Here is a 17514-nt window from a genome sequence, read left to right on the forward strand (position 1 = left end):
TAGAATTTAAGTGCTTACTGCGCGCATATGCGTGACTCGGAACGCACCCTATTTTAACTCACGCTTTTCCGTTTGGGGTATTTGGCTGAGGAGCCCCCTAATGCGGTTCCCAAATGCATCGAGAGACGCCATCTCTCTGCCGGTCATTCACCGTAGAATAATTCAAAATTACAGAGTTGGCAATTCTGAATGCTGCCCTGATTAATTTCATTTCATTCTGAGAAGTGGAACGTGGCGAAACCGTGTGTTGACAAGTCATTAAATTTAGAGAAAGATACCTAATTTTACATGAATCAATTTTATAAATTGCTATTAGGAAACTGAATCTTCAAATCAAATGTTACTTTTCTTAATTGTCGAATGCTGTTTTATGTACATGCATTTTGAATTATAGCATTTGATATAAAATTTCTGAGGTTTACAGTATGTCTAACTTCATACTTTTATACTTTAATTACGGAAAGGCTACAATTGAATTCACTCAAGTCCAAATCTACTTGATTTAACTGAAGTTAAGATTCATTATTTATTATACATTGTACATTAAAATAAACTACTTTAGCATTTTCTTTGTAATGGGGACAGCTATGAGGCGAAAAATGGAAAAAGTTATAAGTTTAGAAGACGGCATTAATGATCCAAATAAAGCATACTACATGGATCTACGTGGTGATAAGCAAAACATTGCTGTTCTTTTATTCTTATATTTATTACAAGGTATTCCTCTTGGTTTATCTGGTGCAATTCCTATGCTTCTGATAAATAGAGGAGTGTCCTATAGACAGCAGGTATTTCAATTAAGATCTTATCATATTTAAAAAGATAATTACATATATCAGGTGTATTAATATAAATTTAGTGGGATTTGGAATGGAAGATGATTTTAATATTATAAATTATTTTTTTGTTTTGTAGGCTGAGTTTAGTTTTGTCCAATGGCCATTTTCATTGAAACTATTGTGGGCTCCAATTGTTGATTCTATGTTTTCACAAAAATTTGGAAGAAGGAAAACATGGTTAATCCCAACCCAGTATTTAATGGGATTCTTTATGCTAATCCTTTCAGGCTATGTAAACTATTGGTTGGGTAGTGAACATACAGAACCTAATATAGGTATGCTTACGATCTCATTCTTTTCTTTAAATGTTCTGGCTGCTACCCAAGATATTGTTGTTGATGGCTGGGCTTTAACAATGCTCAAAAGGTATACAAATATTATTTTGTGTGCATTATAAAAGAATTTTTATATCATGTGTTTTTATTCCATAAATCAGAGAAAATGTAGGTTATGCATCTACATGCAACAGTGTTGGGCAGACCGCAGGATATTTTATTGGCTATGTTCTTTTTATGGCATTAGAGTCTGCTGAATTTTGCAATGGTTATTTAAGATCAGTTCCTCAGAATGAGGGTATTTTGACGCTTCCTGGTAAGATAATTCATTTTATAACCATTGTTGATATTTTTTTTATCAGAATATTGATTATTATATTAATTATTTTTTTCTCAGGATTTTTATATTTTTGGGGTTTTGTGTTTATTGTAGTAACTTCATTGATAGCTTTGTTAAAGCATGAGGGGGTAGAAAAAGTTGATAAAGGAGGTGAACTAAATATGGATGTTCAGCATGCTTATAAATTATTATGGGCTATTGTTAAACTACCTATAATGAAAACCACAATAATTTTTCTTCTAACTGCTAAAGTAAATAATCTTTTAATTGTTCTTATAATCAATAATTGGACAGGAAATTTTAAGTAAACATGCCCTAAATTTTAACATAATAAATATACATTTTAGATTGGCTTTTCTACAATAGATGCAGTAACAGGACTAAAATTAGTAGAAGGAGGCATTCCAAAAGAGAAATTTGCTTTAATAGCTGTTCCTTTAATTCCACTACAAATATTTTTACCATTGATTATTTCTAAATATACTGTAGGCCCAAGACCTATGGATATATATTTGAAAGCAATGCCTTACAGGTAAATGACAAAGTGCAAGAATTTATAAAATATGATATCTACTATAAATACAATTAATGTAAACCCAGGCTGGCATTTGGATTAATAGCTGCATTTCTAGTATGGATAACTCCATATATAGTCGATGATGGACAAGTACCAATGTACTATTTTATTTGTTTGATAGCCTTGTATTTTATATATCAGGTACAATTTGTTTCTTACTACAATGGTAAATTATATTTAGTAATCTTATCGATTTCAATATAAATAAATTAAGTGAATGTTAGGTTTCTGCAAGCAGTATGTTTGTTGCTTCAATGGCATTTGCTGCAAAAGTTAGTGATCCTGCTGTTGGAGGTACCTATATGACTTTATTAAATACATTATGTAACCTTGGTGGAAATTGGCCTGCAACAGCAGCATTATGGTTTGTTGATGCATTAACATACAGGCATTGCAGTACAGACACTTCCAATGAGTGTAGCACGATTGTAGAAAGAGAGGTAATTGTCTAATTACATAATTCTTTCAAAAATCCATTAAGCATTAAACAGTGGAGTATTAGAAAAGGTTTACACACAACTATTGCTACTATCTTTATGTTTACCAAAGATAGTGTTTGGAAAACTAATTTTTAAAATATAACTATAGTTAAATTGTTTTTTTCCAACTTGTTCATTAGGTAGAAGGAGAAATTGAAATAAAGAATTTAGCAGCAGTTAGGTGCAATGCTTTCTGTTTTGGGTTGTAAATAATACTAAATATACTTTTCTGTTTATGGCATATCATTTGCCCCCCCCCCCCCCCTTTATCTTATATATTAATTCTAATTTTAATTCTTTATTTTGTATGACTTTCAGGCATGTGCAAGAAACAACCATGGCATTTGTCAAACATGGATAGATGGATACTATATTGAAAGTGCTATTTGTTTAATAGTAGGATTTTGTTGGTTAAAATGGGGTAAGAGAACGATGGGATATTTACAAACAAGACCAATATCTGCATGGAAAGTTTTTTTTGCTAGGTAAAATAATCTTAGTAATATAAGCCTTTGATACTGTACCTGTGATTATGGAATTTCTATTTAACACGGCACATTTACCCGATGTGTATTATTTTGTAAATGTAAACTGATTCAGTACATTTCACAGAACTTCATTATCCCTATAACAAAAAAAATTAACAAAAAGTATTCATTAGAAAGACAAGATATTTTTTTAAAACAACGTTAATGTGAGTTTATGGTAACTGTATTTTTATTATTAATTTAAATTAAACAAAAGAGAATTATAAAATAATTACAAAATTTAGAAATTTATAATAAATATGAATGACTGGATCTCTAATAAAATTTTTGCTGTTTTACATTTTACAATCACTCAAATTTGCAGCACAAGTATAACGCTAGAAGTTTATGGGTCTGTAACAATATTTGACAGTTTCTACTTTAAGGACTTTAAATTATTTAATGTAAGCACAAGTTGAACTGATTGTCATAAGAATGATTCCAATCATTTTACATACCATACTGACAATATATTATACGGAAATTGAATTAGTGGTTTTTATGTTGCTGTATATGGTGTTCTTTTATCAAGCTTGTTTTTTTATCCATTGCTGTGTGAGTTCCAATTTTCATTCTGAATTATTTACATTAAATTGTATGATAATTTCCAGTAACTCTGACAGTGTTATCAAGCAAAGATCTGAGAGAAAACAATCTCAGCTAGGCTGTTGTCTTAAAATCATGATTAAATTATTATTTAACTTGAACTTCTTTAATTTATGTAATCTAATATCACTTAGGAAGATGTATAAGATCTATTGATTTCTGCTGGCAGAATGAACTAAATAAACTTATTATAGAATTAATATATAAGATTTTTTAAGCGAAAACGGAATTTATAAATATATTTTATGTTAATAGAAAGTCTTTTTTTGAATAAAACCTAATGTACATGTTATATATCTGACATTCATATTTATTTCTTAATTATACTTAAACTAATATCGTTGATTTGAATTTAGAAGAAGATTCTTATTGGCCCACGTGGGTCACAATGTATACTTTGATGACGTAGTTAATTAAGTTTACACAGGTAAACTCATGTACAGTTTATGTAGCGTGTATGTATTACTATGTATGTACATACATATGTACATACATATGTACTATATACATACACGTGAGCTTATGCTATTCAAGAATCAAGCCAGGGCCCAGGCATTCAATTCAAGCTGCAATTCAACATGCGTGAGAGCTGGTGAGAGCGTTGCATGAAAAGGCACCTTAAATTGTTCAAACTATGCAATTTGAAACGCAGCTTAATACGAATTTTTTAAGATTATGTGAAAATTGATAAGCAAGTGAGACAGGTCAATTCACAAGTTCACATATTTCATTATAAATATAATCAAACTGTAAATAAAGACCTAGAAATATCAGTTGTTAATAACGGCTAATTTTCTTATGCCTTAAAGTGCCTTAAGTTGATTAAACATTGAGCAAGCATTGTTACAAAGACAGATTAAAATAAAAGTGAAAAAATGGATGAAGGCAACGTCCTTCTATTCCCAGGTCAAATTATTCGGCCGCCGGTAACAAAGGAAACTCCTACTTTACTCATGGAGAAATTATACAAAATGAAAATAAAAAACATTAAAGAGTTAAATGCCTATGATGATAAAAATTATCACATTTTATGCTATGAAGATCATACTAACCCTTACATTTCTACCATTGAAGAACATGGTTATGTATTAAAAATTGTCAATTCCATTGATTCAAAAAAAAAAAATGTTATTGAAGCGCATAATGAGATCTTGAGGTTCCTTAACCATAATGGTATTTGTTGCCCTTTGCCTATAAAAAATATTAATGATAAATATTATTCACTGGAAACATTGGAAAGCACACGCAAAAACGTTAGTGGAAATGAGAAGTAAGTTATGAGTTCGCGGCTTTATTCTTTCATAGATACAAGTGGTACTAGTCAAAAGATATATAATATAAAAAGTATAGCCTTTCAGCATTGGCAGCATATGGCAAAAATAGACGAACACCAACTCTGTAAGATACTCAGTTGTTGAGCGATGCAAGAAGTGTTGTCGGAATGTTACATTTAAAATCCTCATGAAACTACAATCATTGTACATAATGCATATATAGGTTTTGATACGATTTAAAGCATTTTTATCGGATAAGAACAGACGAACATCCCTTAAAATTTCATCACTCCACTAGGCCATTTCTTCACACCTTGTATATATATATATATATATCCATTTAAAAATTAAAGTGGCATAACTTAAATTTAAATTAATAACAGAGTTTTCGCCTTTTCCCTTCGTATCATTTATTCATAATAAAACGATGATGTTAGTTTTTATTTGATTAATTGATTTTTAGTATTGAAGTATCAGAGAAATCGTGACGACCGTCACAATGAAAACTACACATATGTATATATATAATTTTATAATTAAATCTACCTCTTTACAGGTACGCGGTAAAACTTTTAGTTTACCGACCTGGTGAGCTTTTAAGCAATGTTCCAGCAACTTCTGATTTGATGTTCAAAGTTGGTCAATTTGCTTCTTCCTTAACAAATTGTTTAGCCAAGCATAATGAACCGGCTTTATCAAACTACCAGCCACTTTGGAGCTTAGCATCAGTTCCACGCTTACGTGAATTTATTTATGTAGTAAAAAACGACGAAGACATAAAAATGGTGAATAGCGTAATTTCGAAATTCGAAAAAGAAGTTCTACAGGAAGCTTGGCCAAATTTGGAAAAAGGCATTATTCATGGAGATTTAAATGAACAAAATATCATTTTAAATCATTCCTGTAACGACATTTCAGCGGTCATTGATTTTGGTGACACTCAAATGACCTGCGTTGTTTTTGAGCTTGCTATTCTCATGTGTTACATGATTCTGCATGCTAAAGACATTAATATAGGTAAATTTGTTATTCAAGGCTACCAAAGTAACAGAAAATTGACAGAATTGAGCAAAAAGATTTTGGTGCTTAGCGTTTGTGCCAGATTATGCCAAAGCGTAGTTATAGGAGCATATTCGTACAATCTTGATTCAGGAAATGAGTATTTGCTAATTACGCAAAAATATGGTTGGATAATGTTAAGGAAACTGTGGAAAATGAACCAAAATGAAATATTACATGCATGGGGATTAAAACATGAATAAAACAATATTTTATGAAATTTCACTATGTTCTAAATATGCAATAAAAGACAAAAGAGAAGATTTGAGAATTAGAGGAATATCTTAACTTAGAACGATAATTATAAATACACTGCAGTTCTTTGTGGAAATATAAACATTTTTCCACATTTTTGGCGCAAAATCAACTATACAATTTTAGTGTATTCAATTTTGTAATTTAGCTCTGCATCAGGTCTTAGATATTTAATAAATATTGTATATCAATGAAGCCAGTTTTTAAACAACAATTTTAAAAAAGAAAGTTCTATGCTTGCATAATGGTCCACAGTGCAGTCATAAGTATTAAATCCATCTTATTTTAGTTGTTCTGATAATAATTTTAGATTAAGTAGTGCATTGTCGTTTACTAGAGTTACATTAATTAATGCAACCATGAACTTTAATCTCTTGTGTTTTAAAATTATGGATATAATTTAATTGTGCTTGTATGCTGGCGTGGAATGATTTCAAAGAAGTGATTGTAAACTAATCGAATACTTCGCTAATTTTTTCTTCGCATCGAAAAATTTGACATGATGTAACCCATGTGATTGCCTTAAACAAAGAACCATTTCCTATATACAGTTGCTCCCAAAATTGACCGTATGACACAAAAATTGTTATATTTTTCCTTAACAAACATATATTTATTGCAAATAAATATAGAATAAAATTACAGTATAATAAAAAAAAGAGGGAAAACAAGCGTAAAAATATATATTTCAACAGTTTTAGTCTTTTTTATATCATGTGCAGTCAATTTTGGGAATATCTGCATATTAATGCATAAAACAGACTTATGAATAAAGATGCAATTTATATTTCCGTAATATTTTGTATATAAAAATAGAGTAACATAAAGAAATTCTAAATTTACTGTACTATATTCTTTTATTTCTAAATAATAAAATAAATAGATAGATTGTTGTTGTAATTTTCCTTACATCATACAGTATACTCAGTAAAATCATCCATGTAAATTCGCTTATTAGCTGTGGACGAAAGCTCATCAGATACTCCATCGGTAATACTAGAATCCTGTAATAGTCTGTTTCTTAATCGTTTAATGTGACGTAAACGCTCTAACCAATTCGATGCATATGGATTTTGCCCATTTTGTTTCAATGATGATGATACCATTGATGCAAGCTGTTGAAAATACACAAAGATATTATACCATCAGAATATTTATTAGATATTTACTAAAGTTCTTAAACGGTCGAATATCTAGAAAACTAAACGTTTTAGAAAGAATCTGTTGTGTACAATGTAATAAGGTTTACTCTGAGTCACTATATTTCCTTATTTTCAAGCCTCCTTGCTCTAATTCTAGTAGAATTTGATATGTGTGTAGTTCATATGACACGAATGCTCTGTCCATCTCTTTTGTGCGAGTCATACCAAATTCCTATTTAAACTTTATTACAGATACTTAATTTTGAAAATCGGAAGTAAACGGAAAAAAACTTCCCGACCCTATTCAAAAAAATAATGTTGGAATATCTCTCTCTCTCACTCTCCCTTTCTCTTAGTGAATAAGAATTCACACCACTCTAATAATAATTATTATAGCTTTTCATACACTGCGCTCGATGTTCTGTTTATTTTTATATTATCATAATAGTTGAATAATTATTTATCCTGCATGCACACCCAAAATAAATGGACATAAAATCCTCCATTAAAATTTCCACGTAAATAGCATATCCGTGGTTACGCTGATACGGATATTATTATAATTTCTAAATCTCATAACTCAAACAAATATGCCATAAAAAATAGGTGACTTTCCATATGAAAAATCTACATGGTAACTTTCGCCTATCATTAATACTTCACTCAAAGTTATACCATTTTCATAATTTAGTAGATTTTTAAAAATATTAATAGCGCTTACTTTTGCGATATTCAATCGTTTTAGAATTATAGAGTATATTGCATCTAAACAATAAAGAATATTAATTGAATTAATTACATTAGCATGAAGCGCAAGTTGTCGGGCCAAAATAGCTACATTTTGATCAGAGATAATCTTTGGTTCACTATGTCCTATGTGCTCGGCTAATTCATCTCGAGCTTGTACTGTAACTTGGTTAGTACCATTATCTAATGGCTGAATTACAACACAAGCATAGTTAAACTGGCCCTATAAAAAAATTTTAATCTATAATAATAAAAATAATACAAACTATCACAAACATTTAAATCACAACAATATGTATTAATAACTAAATATAATACATTACCTTTACAGTCTGTATATTGTATGGTTTACCAGATTCATTGTATACAATTGTAACATAATCATTACCAATATGCTGTTTTTTTGATGTACATTTTGGATCACTCAACTTCGTTGGCATAAGAGTTGCCACATGGAAAGCTACCTGGACATGATAAAATTATTTTTAATCTAAATAGTCTATTACATGAATTAGCCTTATATGTTATGGATTCTCGTTTACTGTTAATACGAAAAAACTTTAGATTATATAGTTATTGTAATAAGTACACAATGATTCTTTTTCATACAAATAGGAAAGATTAACGCATGAACAAATTGCAAATATTGCTATACCTACAAGTGAGAAACAATTACTTTATACACAAGTAGCTTATAATCTTTGTTCTACTTTGCTTAAAATTTTAATAAATTATAAAAGTAATATTACATTTTAAAAAATTCAGGCATACTATTACTAAATATTACTAACTTGAGTAACATCATCTTGCCAGATATATGCAAAATTTCCATTTTCCCCATTGCGATCTAATCCACCTAAAAATACGCTCTCATCGATGTCCTTCAAGCGTATTAAAGTTCCCAAATGGTGTAAAAATTCCGCATAACGTAATGAGCCATGTTGATTAGCGAGTATCTCAATTTCATTTGCCACTTGACCTAAGCCAACATATAATACCCCTATTTTATGCGTTTCATATGGCTGTATTCTATCCAAATTTGTCACTGCTCGTTGTACTGCTGTGGTTTGAGGTACAAGTAATGGTTTTTCGGTAGTGGTACCGAAATGTGCTGTATGATAAAGTTGCAGAAATACGAAACTAAAAAATACTCAAAGATAATAAAAAAAAAATTATATATATATATAACTAAAAACAAATATTATTACCTAGGATTAATACCAGTTCGTGGAGGGTCCTTTAAGCGAGGTGAGTTTCCACGGCGTGCATTATCCCATTCTCCACGTGACTTCTTCACAGGACTCATTACAGATATAGTATGACCTCTATCTCGGAACGGTATAGGAATTGGTGGTAGTGTAGAAGCATCAGGCTTTTCATTTTTCTATTATTATCAATAAAAGGCCATTTATAGAATATGATCATTAATATTATTAGAATAAAATTAATTAAAAATTTAATAAAAAACTATTATTGGAATCGCTCAAGTGGAGCACGCGGATCATCGTCTACATTGAAAAGCTACAATTTCGAGAAGTTAACACTCTAGATGTATGGAGTACCTATTTTTGAAATTAAGTGAATTATCTTTAAAAAATTACCTTATCAATTAAATAATTCTTTCCAAGCGATGGTAGTTTTAAGGCAGATGATTGTACCTGAGCTGTTCGTCCTTGTAATTTTAAGAAATTTCCTGGTGTCTAAAACAATTATTATATTATAATGTTATGAAACTATTGCTATTTTTTCATACTTTAATATTTTTGTAATTTTAATCTATTCTTGAGAGATATACTGCTAAAACCATTGCTATCTGCGTAAATGATATGCCAATTTCACAGAGATCAATTTTTTGAATAATTACCTTCAGTTTTTTTATCCTTATATATATAAAATTAGAGTTACCTGTACATCAGTAGGCGACGGTGCTATAATATTACTAGCAGCTGCAGCACTTGTTGAAGGTACTTGTGTAGTACCAGGATAAGATTTTTGTGATTTCAAGCCGCTTGGGCAATCTGTTATAGTTTCTGAGGATGGCGGTGTTGTACTCATACCAAATATTTCTTCTGGTATAGCTTCACAACTTACTCTTAAATAATATTATTTTAACTTTTACACATATCAATTTCAAAACATTATTATTTTTTTTAATATTTTCTTATATTTAATTCAGTCCGTTCGGTAAAAATAATGAAATTTTTTTTATAAAATTATGCAGTACAAAGAGCAAATGTATTTTATGAACTTACCTCATATCTTTTGGATACAAATTTTTATTGTGTTTCTTCGATTCCACATCCGATCTAATATCTATTTCAGATGAAAACAAATTATCTGTCTGCTGTGTTACTAGTTTATTTAAGAATGGGTTTTTCCAATTTGCACTCATCTCAGGACTTGAGTTTGATCGTCGCACTGGGTGTCGAGTACGTTTAACGTCTATAAAATGAAAATAAAATTACTCTTTATCAATATAATAAAATAATTTAGAAAATTTAAAGCTTATGAGTTAGTCTTTTATTGAATTTGTTTTGAAGTGTTTGTATACCTTCTAAATAATAAAATTAGCAAAATTATTGATTATATTATACCTTCACCATCCTCCTCTAAACTTTCAAGACTATCTCGTACATTTTGATACGTTGAACCTGGCCGGGCGGGTGAAAGTGGAATAGCAATAGGTCCTGATGCAGGAGTAGTAGTTCTTTTTGTTAAATTTTCGCGATCGTTAGCAATTTCGTCTTTGACAACAGCTTCCTATTTTATATTAGATTTAAACAAATAATTAAATCACTATATCATAATTTTTCTAAGTTATGTGAGAAGGTCGAAAAAATCAATCTTATTGGCTTCTTAACTGTAATAGTTCAAGCAATTAAAAAAATCATTGCCTCAGCTTCTAATTGTATTAAACCAAAAGTATTATTAGTCTTTAATGTTTTAAACCAACACTGATGCTTTTTAAACTCTAGAATCTTTCTAATGAAATTCGTTATAAATAAATACAAATGTAGAAGCTTATGGTCTCCGGGATTTTCGTTATTGTTTTTCGATTTTCTCCACATTTGCAAATTTTAATAATTACGGCGGAAACTTGTATATAATTCTTAACATAATACCTCATTTTCGTTATTGACATCCTTAACGGGCAAATTTTTAACTTTATTAAATTTAATATCCGTATGAGGCATGTATAAAGCCATCAAATCGCGTACAGGAAAATCTACAGGATTTTCAATTTGCATCGAATTTTGAATTTTCATGATCCACGACATGTCTCCGGTTGGCCTACGAACATATATTTCCGCCCAGCCTTGGCACCAACAGGCACAGGGGACATATTCTTCTTGCCTTTCATTGCTAAGAATTTGTTTTAGTTTAGATAATTCAGGTGTGCTCTCATTTTTTTCAAATGGTATGGGCTCTCGTTTACTAGCTTCAATTTCGTCCCTCTCTGCAACTACTTTAGACTCTTCGATTGGAGAATTTTCTACATCTTCCGTATTTATATGGCTGTTTATCTGTCTCGAGGATTTTTCATCCTTTGCAACCTGTAAAATTGTTTGTATGTGTAATTTTCTTTACTGATAAAAACCATACAACAAAAATTTTAGGATTATGCCGCTATACTAATCGATCGTACTTTAAATTGTTGAAATTTAGCATTTTCTGGAGAAGATGAATTGGATTTACAAGCAGACCAGCAATTATCGCAAAGACCACCACGCAACGCTTTGTTACTGCATCCACTAGTTGTTACCGTAATTAATTTATTACCAAGAAGCCAGGTCATCGATTGCCCTTCCTTCAATAAAAAATCAGCTGCTGGCAGACTAAATCAGATAAAGTAGACAAATGTATAAAAGCTTTATACATTGACAGAACAAAAAAACTAAAGTATGTTTAATCATTTTTAAGAGTGTTATCTCTAGATTACTATGCAAAACTTTGCTAAGCTAAAGAGTACATTAACATAGTGTATTTTCACTCGTTAGAAAATTTTAATTATCAATACAAAAAAATTAATGATACCGTTTAGGACAAGCAGAGCACGTAGAAAACGAATATCGTGCCATAAGGTCTATACAAGTTTCTGTAAGCTCAATATGAAATGTCATAAGAGCTTCGTCAATAGGCGGTTTTAAATCCATAGCTCTACTTTCCGCTATCATACGTTTTGAAATGATAGGTCTTTCTCGTCTACCCCTGCTACCCTATGATAAATTTATATTAAAATGTTAAAAAATATTTTTTTTATGATTATTATAAAGAGAGTATATATGACCATACTTGTTCAGTAAGACTAGAGCTCCTTTTTCTATTAGACGAATCTTCATTAATAAAATTAATATCAGGTTTCATCACATGTCCTTCCTCAAAAGGAAGTATTACATTAGCTTTTAATCCCTAAATTAAAAAGTATTTTCTATTTAATTTCAAGTTGTAATAAAAATAAAAATTATTCATTGTTTTAAGATGATGAGAAACAATGATTTAAAATCTAAACTTATTCTAACAAATTATTTAAATATTTCCTCTTTAACAATTATCAAGAAAAATATCTGCAATTACCGTAGTTATAAACTTAACAAAATCACGTCGAAACGGTAGTCGACATTTTAAAAACCATATAGCAATAACATGATGCGCCAAAGAGACTGTATAATGATTATACTTGAAAGGATTTGTATAAGGTAAAAGTATTGCAAACACAGACATGTACTGATCCCCGATAAAACTAGCAAATACTTTTGGAAGCCTTGTAAGAGCTGTAAATTAAATCGTTTTTATTAAATAACTATTATTGATATTTTATGGAGCGGCCTTAATAATATGAGAAGAACAACTTACTAGATAAAAATTCAAGAATAGGTATAGCAATATGAACAGTAGCAGATATTTTTGACAAATTAAGCAAGACTTCAGTTAAAAGTTTATTCATTGCATCTCGCATCTCTAATGTGCATGTTGTAAGACTTGTGACACATTGACTAGCGCATTTTGCAGTGAGACCAACCTAAAATAAAAAATCTATTAGTACATTAAACTAAAATTGATTATGTTAAAATTTCAAAGTATTTTTTTCTGACTTCTAAGCACTTGATTAATCGCTGCTGTAAGTTTGGTTCTAAATGCGCATGATATGATGCTAAGGACGCCAATACAGGAAATATATAAGTTCTAAAATCGGAGACAGTAAACTTTGCTGGTACATTATACAAAGTATCAGGAAGACGCAGAGTTCTATCACTAACCTGAAACAAAATTTTTATGAGAAATTACAAATTGCACAAAAGAGATTAACAGAACTAACCATAGAACATAAGGCAGCAGCAAAGAAATCTATATCATTGCTGTTTCGAGACAATATTAATGCTCTATTTTGCATAATTTGAGGCATTTCTTTTAATATTAAGTACAAAATCTTCCAATCTGAAAAAAAAATTCATACAAAAGTTACAAAATTATATATAAAAAAGCTCAAAGATGTAGAAAACAAACCTTTTTCTTGTTTGATACACAATACAATAGCTTTGCATGCCCGTGCAAGAGACAATTGGGTTATTTGACAAAGTAAATGCTGACTGTACGCAGGAGATACTGGTGGTGGACTATTCCCACCATTGTTAGAGCTCATTCGATCTGCTAAAGTATGTTCCAAAACTAAATAAGGACTAAAACGAGTTACAGTGGAGGATCCAGAATTCGGAAAACCAATATGGTATAAAGTATCTGCTCGAATTTTGAGAAAACATTCGAATATCTAGATTTACAATAAAATTGGTTCTATGACAATGAATTTTAAATAATCATATGACATTAGAACTATTGAACTTACTAAATATCTAATAGTTGATACATGATGAAAAACAGATGGGTCTCGGTAGTGTTGCTCAATATGATTTACTAGAATTTTGTACGCGCGGATAGCATGAGCCGATGGTAGGCAATAGATTTTGGTTGTAAGAATTTGTATGATGCCCATAACAGCGGTTTTTACATCTTTAATATCAGCATCAATTAAAATTGTTGCATCAACAGTAAATGGCTTATTAATCATCTGTAAAAGTCTTGTTATTAAAGAATCTTATACATAAGTAGTTTATTACTAACACATACCTTCTCCAGTATATCCAACAATTCTAAGCATCTTTTAGTATCACATTCTAAACAAAGATCTACAAGAATATGAGCTGCAACATTACGTATTGTAATGTCAGGATCTGAGTCTATGTGTTGTAAATAGGGTACCACAATACGTTCAATCAGTTCATCTTCGTATCTGAATCTATATGAGACAAAATATATTATTTTTTTCTAATTCAAAATAATTAATGCCTTAAATCAATAATCATACCTATTAGTTTGTATGACATTTTTTAATATATCAAGAACTTTTACTCGAATATTAGTACGGGTTTCTAGTTTAAAAAAGCGCTCCATCACTGATGCTAATTTAGATTGCCATTGGTAATATGTGGGATCTATTGTAGACGTTTTATAATCAATTAACCTAAATACTGAACTTTCCTAAATAAAATAGCAAAGAAAAATAAATAAGCTATGTAGCTCCTTCATTCAAAATGAGATTCAAAATACTTACAAGCCTCTTGTCACTACAGCGTTCAACTAAATTATAAAATTGTGGTATAGATCCATTATAATGATCTGTATCTATCAAATTTTCAATACTACTTATTGTTTCATGCAGGTTTACAGAAACTTGTTTACTAGCTGCTTGATTGCTTGTTTCTAAAAATCATTATTATTTAACAACAAGTAATAATTAGGACAAAATTATACTCTGTCCAGTGAAAGAATATTAACAATTTTTAACAAGTTTTACTTTGTTGGTATGCAGAGCACCTCTGATTGGTTAAATGGTAGCAGACTAGATTAATTTAATGAAGAGTATTTAGTTTACTTACACAAAATGGTGATATTTTTTTACTAAACAGAGTATACTTTATTGTAAACAATGCTTTACCAGAATGAGCAATAATTTTCTTTATTATATCAAGAATTATACTCCAAGCTGGTTCATGTAGCTCCGCTCCAAATTTATTTACCAATCTCTGTATTGATAAAATTACTTCATACATGACAATGGGATGATTACACTGTAAAGCCTAAAGTAGTATTCAGTATAAATAATAAATTCAAATTAATAATGTTTAATCAAAGAAAGTAAATATTTAAAATTCAGTTAGCAGATGAAATCAATATTGAAAAATGAAGCCATACTTGATAAAAAGATGGTAAAACTGAAGCAGGAGTACATTTTAATTTTGGTATTCTATGTGTACCCCATAAGCCCATATTAACATAAAATACTGCTCCTCTAAGCAGGCATACATCCCTCTGAACATTGGGATCTTGTAACAATCTGCACATTGTATATAACGCTGAATGACCCATATGAGTACCTAATAAGTTTCTCATTATCTAAAAACAAAAATAAAATATATACAGAATGCATAATTATATTAAAATAAAAGTGAACAAATATCTAAGAACTATAATTATTAATCCAAAAGCTTACTTTCCAGCTTATTTGACAATATGTTTCAACATTAACACTTCTGCATAGAGCTATGATAAATGTCTGTAATGAATCTGCTTGTAAATTACTATAGCAAACAATTGCATCCAATGTTTCTAAGCATCCTAATACCACTTCAGAATTATTACTGTAATAGCACAAGTGACAGATATACCTGAAAAGCAAACCAAAATAATACTTATGATTAATTAGGGCTATAGGTTTACATAATAATATTAGTGATCAGTAGCTATTTACAATATAAAACCAGATATAACATCCTCATCTATGTATGCAGAATTAAATTTAATCACGTTTACTAAAAGAGATAAGAATTCTGAACCTCTTTTACAATCCCCACTAGTTATAGCTGGCATCCAATCCAATAAGAATGGTCCCATACTTTCTTCTAAATATGAAATATCTTTACCATTTTCTGTCAAACTTTGAAGTAGCTCCAATCTAGAATATTAAGTAATTATGAAAATAAGCAATGTTTTAGAAGCATTATTGTAAGTTTAACGAAAGTATTGAAATTCTATAATATGTATAGCATAAAATATTGACTTTTATCACTGGCAATAATAATGAATTATACAAATATATTAATTTTTTATTTATCGTTCATTAGTACCTGTAAATAATATCTTCTGGTATATCATGTTCTTTCACAAATGTAAAGAACTTAACTCTCATAATAGATGATAGTTTAGAATATTGTCCTTGTATAACACATTTCAAAAAATTCAATGTAATTTGTCTGTATTCTCGAATTATATCTTTAGTTAATAAATCTTGTATTAAATTCCATAATTTTTCTGCTGCTCTCTGTATTAAGATGAAATAAAATAAATATTTATGTATAAATAATAACAATAAATAATATGCACAAATAAATATATGCTCTATTATGAACAGACCTCTTCTAACTGTTGGTTTAATACTACCTCACAGAGATCTTTAATTGCTTTGACTCGATGATGAATTGGACTCTCAGAGCATATATCTCTCTCTATTTCATAGGTTAATGTAATTTCTTCACGACTTTTATAATTTCCTTAAATGAAAAGCACCAGGTTTTATATATTTGTCTTTATAAATCTGATACTTAAAACACCACAGACAAGCATCTAAACAATTGTTATATATTTTGCCAACAATGTTTAGTTATCTCAATGTTTGTCTAAGGAGAGTTAAATAGTGGACTATGTATAGAAAGAATACCTATTATAATTTACATATACCTATTGTTAGAGAAAGTTACCTTTATTTAAGCGAAAAAATTGTCTTAATTTGTCCTGCAAAGTTTTATTGTCTTTATCCTTTGATATCATTTTGGACATTTTAAAAGCCTTTGTATTAGTTTTAAAAACATAAATAACATATCATAATTTATGCTGGAATAACTTTTTGCAGTGATGGAAAGTATCAACATTAACGTAAAATAAATACTAATTTTTAATAATAAAGCGTTTTTAGGGCCAACTGGGGCCAACGAACAACCCGCGAAGTCGCGAAACCGCGAACCCGCGACCCAACCACAAATTGGGGCCCTGAGCCTGAGCAAGCCTGACCCTGAGCGGCCTGACCTGAGTCCTGAGTCCTGAGCTGGCCCAAGTTGGCCGAGTTGAGGCGCCTGGAGGGGCCTGGTTCCTGGTTCTCACCAGGGCTGTGTTCGGAAATTCTTTATGCAAGTAAACCCGGGTATGTAGTAACATTCGGGTAATTGGTGGTGGGGGTCGGGTTTACTTGAGTGAGATTAGGGCCGTGTTCCGTTATTGACTGTGAGTACTGAAAATCTATAGTTTATGTCACGCAAACTATAGATTACTAGTACTCACAGTCAAT

General features: G+C 30.2%; 3 protein-coding genes across 3 annotated transcripts; 2 read left to right on the forward strand and 1 right to left on the reverse strand.

Moving 5' to 3' along the window:
• Window positions 1-230: 230 nt before the first annotated feature.
• On the forward strand, window positions 231-3939 carry LOC136779428 (acetyl-coenzyme A transporter 1). The gene is made up of 8 exons (XM_066737018.1): window positions 231-788; window positions 916-1205; window positions 1276-1430; window positions 1512-1705; window positions 1802-1986; window positions 2055-2172; window positions 2256-2471; window positions 2829-3939. Exons 1-8 carry the CDS (start codon window positions 576-578, stop codon window positions 2997-2999), a joined length of 1542 nt encoding a protein of 513 aa, XP_066593115.1. The 5' UTR covers window positions 231-575; the 3' UTR covers window positions 3000-3939.
• A 132-nt stretch (window positions 3940-4071) lies between these two features.
• LOC136779429 (hydroxylysine kinase) lies at window positions 4072-6426 on the forward strand. The gene is made up of 2 exons (XM_066737019.1): window positions 4072-4913; window positions 5474-6426. Exons 1-2 carry the CDS (start codon window positions 4519-4521, stop codon window positions 6177-6179), a joined length of 1101 nt encoding a protein of 366 aa, XP_066593116.1. The 5' UTR covers window positions 4072-4518; the 3' UTR covers window positions 6180-6426.
• On the reverse strand, window positions 6181-17289 carry gig (tuberin). The gene is made up of 29 exons (XM_066737016.1): window positions 16931-17289; window positions 16587-16723; window positions 16301-16494; window positions 15925-16128; window positions 15667-15841; window positions 15369-15569; window positions 15112-15253; window positions 14728-14876; window positions 14482-14654; window positions 14244-14412; window positions 13963-14184; window positions 13626-13887; window positions 13438-13556; window positions 13214-13378; window positions 12975-13140; window positions 12696-12892; window positions 12414-12530; window positions 12156-12337; window positions 11767-11956; window positions 11243-11674; window positions 10715-10880; window positions 10373-10562; window positions 10026-10212; window positions 9722-9820; window positions 9329-9504; window positions 8912-9260; window positions 8444-8584; window positions 8173-8343; window positions 6181-7346 (listed from the first exon to the last, which is right to left on the reverse strand). The coding sequence occupies exons 1-29, from the start codon at window positions 17007-17009 to the stop codon at window positions 7143-7145; spliced, it is 5358 nt and encodes a 1785-aa protein (XP_066593113.1). The 5' UTR covers window positions 17010-17289; the 3' UTR covers window positions 6181-7142.
• Window positions 17290-17514: the final 225 nt, after the last annotated feature.

The sequence above is a fragment of the Prorops nasuta genome, unplaced genomic scaffold (assembly GCF_024137725.1).
Source record: "Prorops nasuta isolate Cenicafe-Biocafe unplaced genomic scaffold, Cenicafe_Pnas_1.2 PNAS00017, whole genome shotgun sequence".
Classification (NCBI taxonomy): Eukaryota; Metazoa; Arthropoda; class Insecta; order Hymenoptera; family Bethylidae; genus Prorops; species Prorops nasuta.

Bases quoted from the DNA above. Each gene is read 5' to 3' on its own strand.
- LOC136779428 (XM_066737018.1), top strand. From the start codon at position 576: ATGGGGACAGCTATGAGGCGAAAAATGGAAAAAGTTATAAGTTTAGAA. The intron at 1,431-1,511 runs GTAAGATAATTC...TTTTTTTCTCAG, and splicing joins GGGTATTTTGACGCTTCCTG to GATTTTTATATTTTTGGGGT. The intron at 2,472-2,828 runs GTAATTGTCTAA...TATGACTTTCAG, and splicing joins GCACGATTGTAGAAAGAGAG to GCATGTGCAAGAAACAACCA.
- LOC136779429 (XM_066737019.1), top strand. From the start codon at position 4,519: ATGGATGAAGGCAACGTCCTTCTATTCCCAGGTCAAATTATTCGGCCG. The intron at 4,914-5,473 runs GTAAGTTATGAG...ACCTCTTTACAG, and splicing joins AACGTTAGTGGAAATGAGAA to GTACGCGGTAAAACTTTTAG.
- gig (XM_066737016.1), bottom strand. From the start codon at position 17,009: ATGTCCAAAATGATATCAAAGGATAAAGACAATAAAACTTTGCAGGAC. The intron at 14,655-14,727 runs GTAAGTATTTTG...TATTTTATTTAG, and splicing joins GCTGTAGTGACAAGAGGCTT to GAAAGTTCAGTATTTAGGTT. The intron at 14,185-14,243 runs GTATGTGTTAGT...AGACTTTTACAG, and splicing joins TGTTGGATATACTGGAGAAG to ATGATTAATAAGCCATTTAC.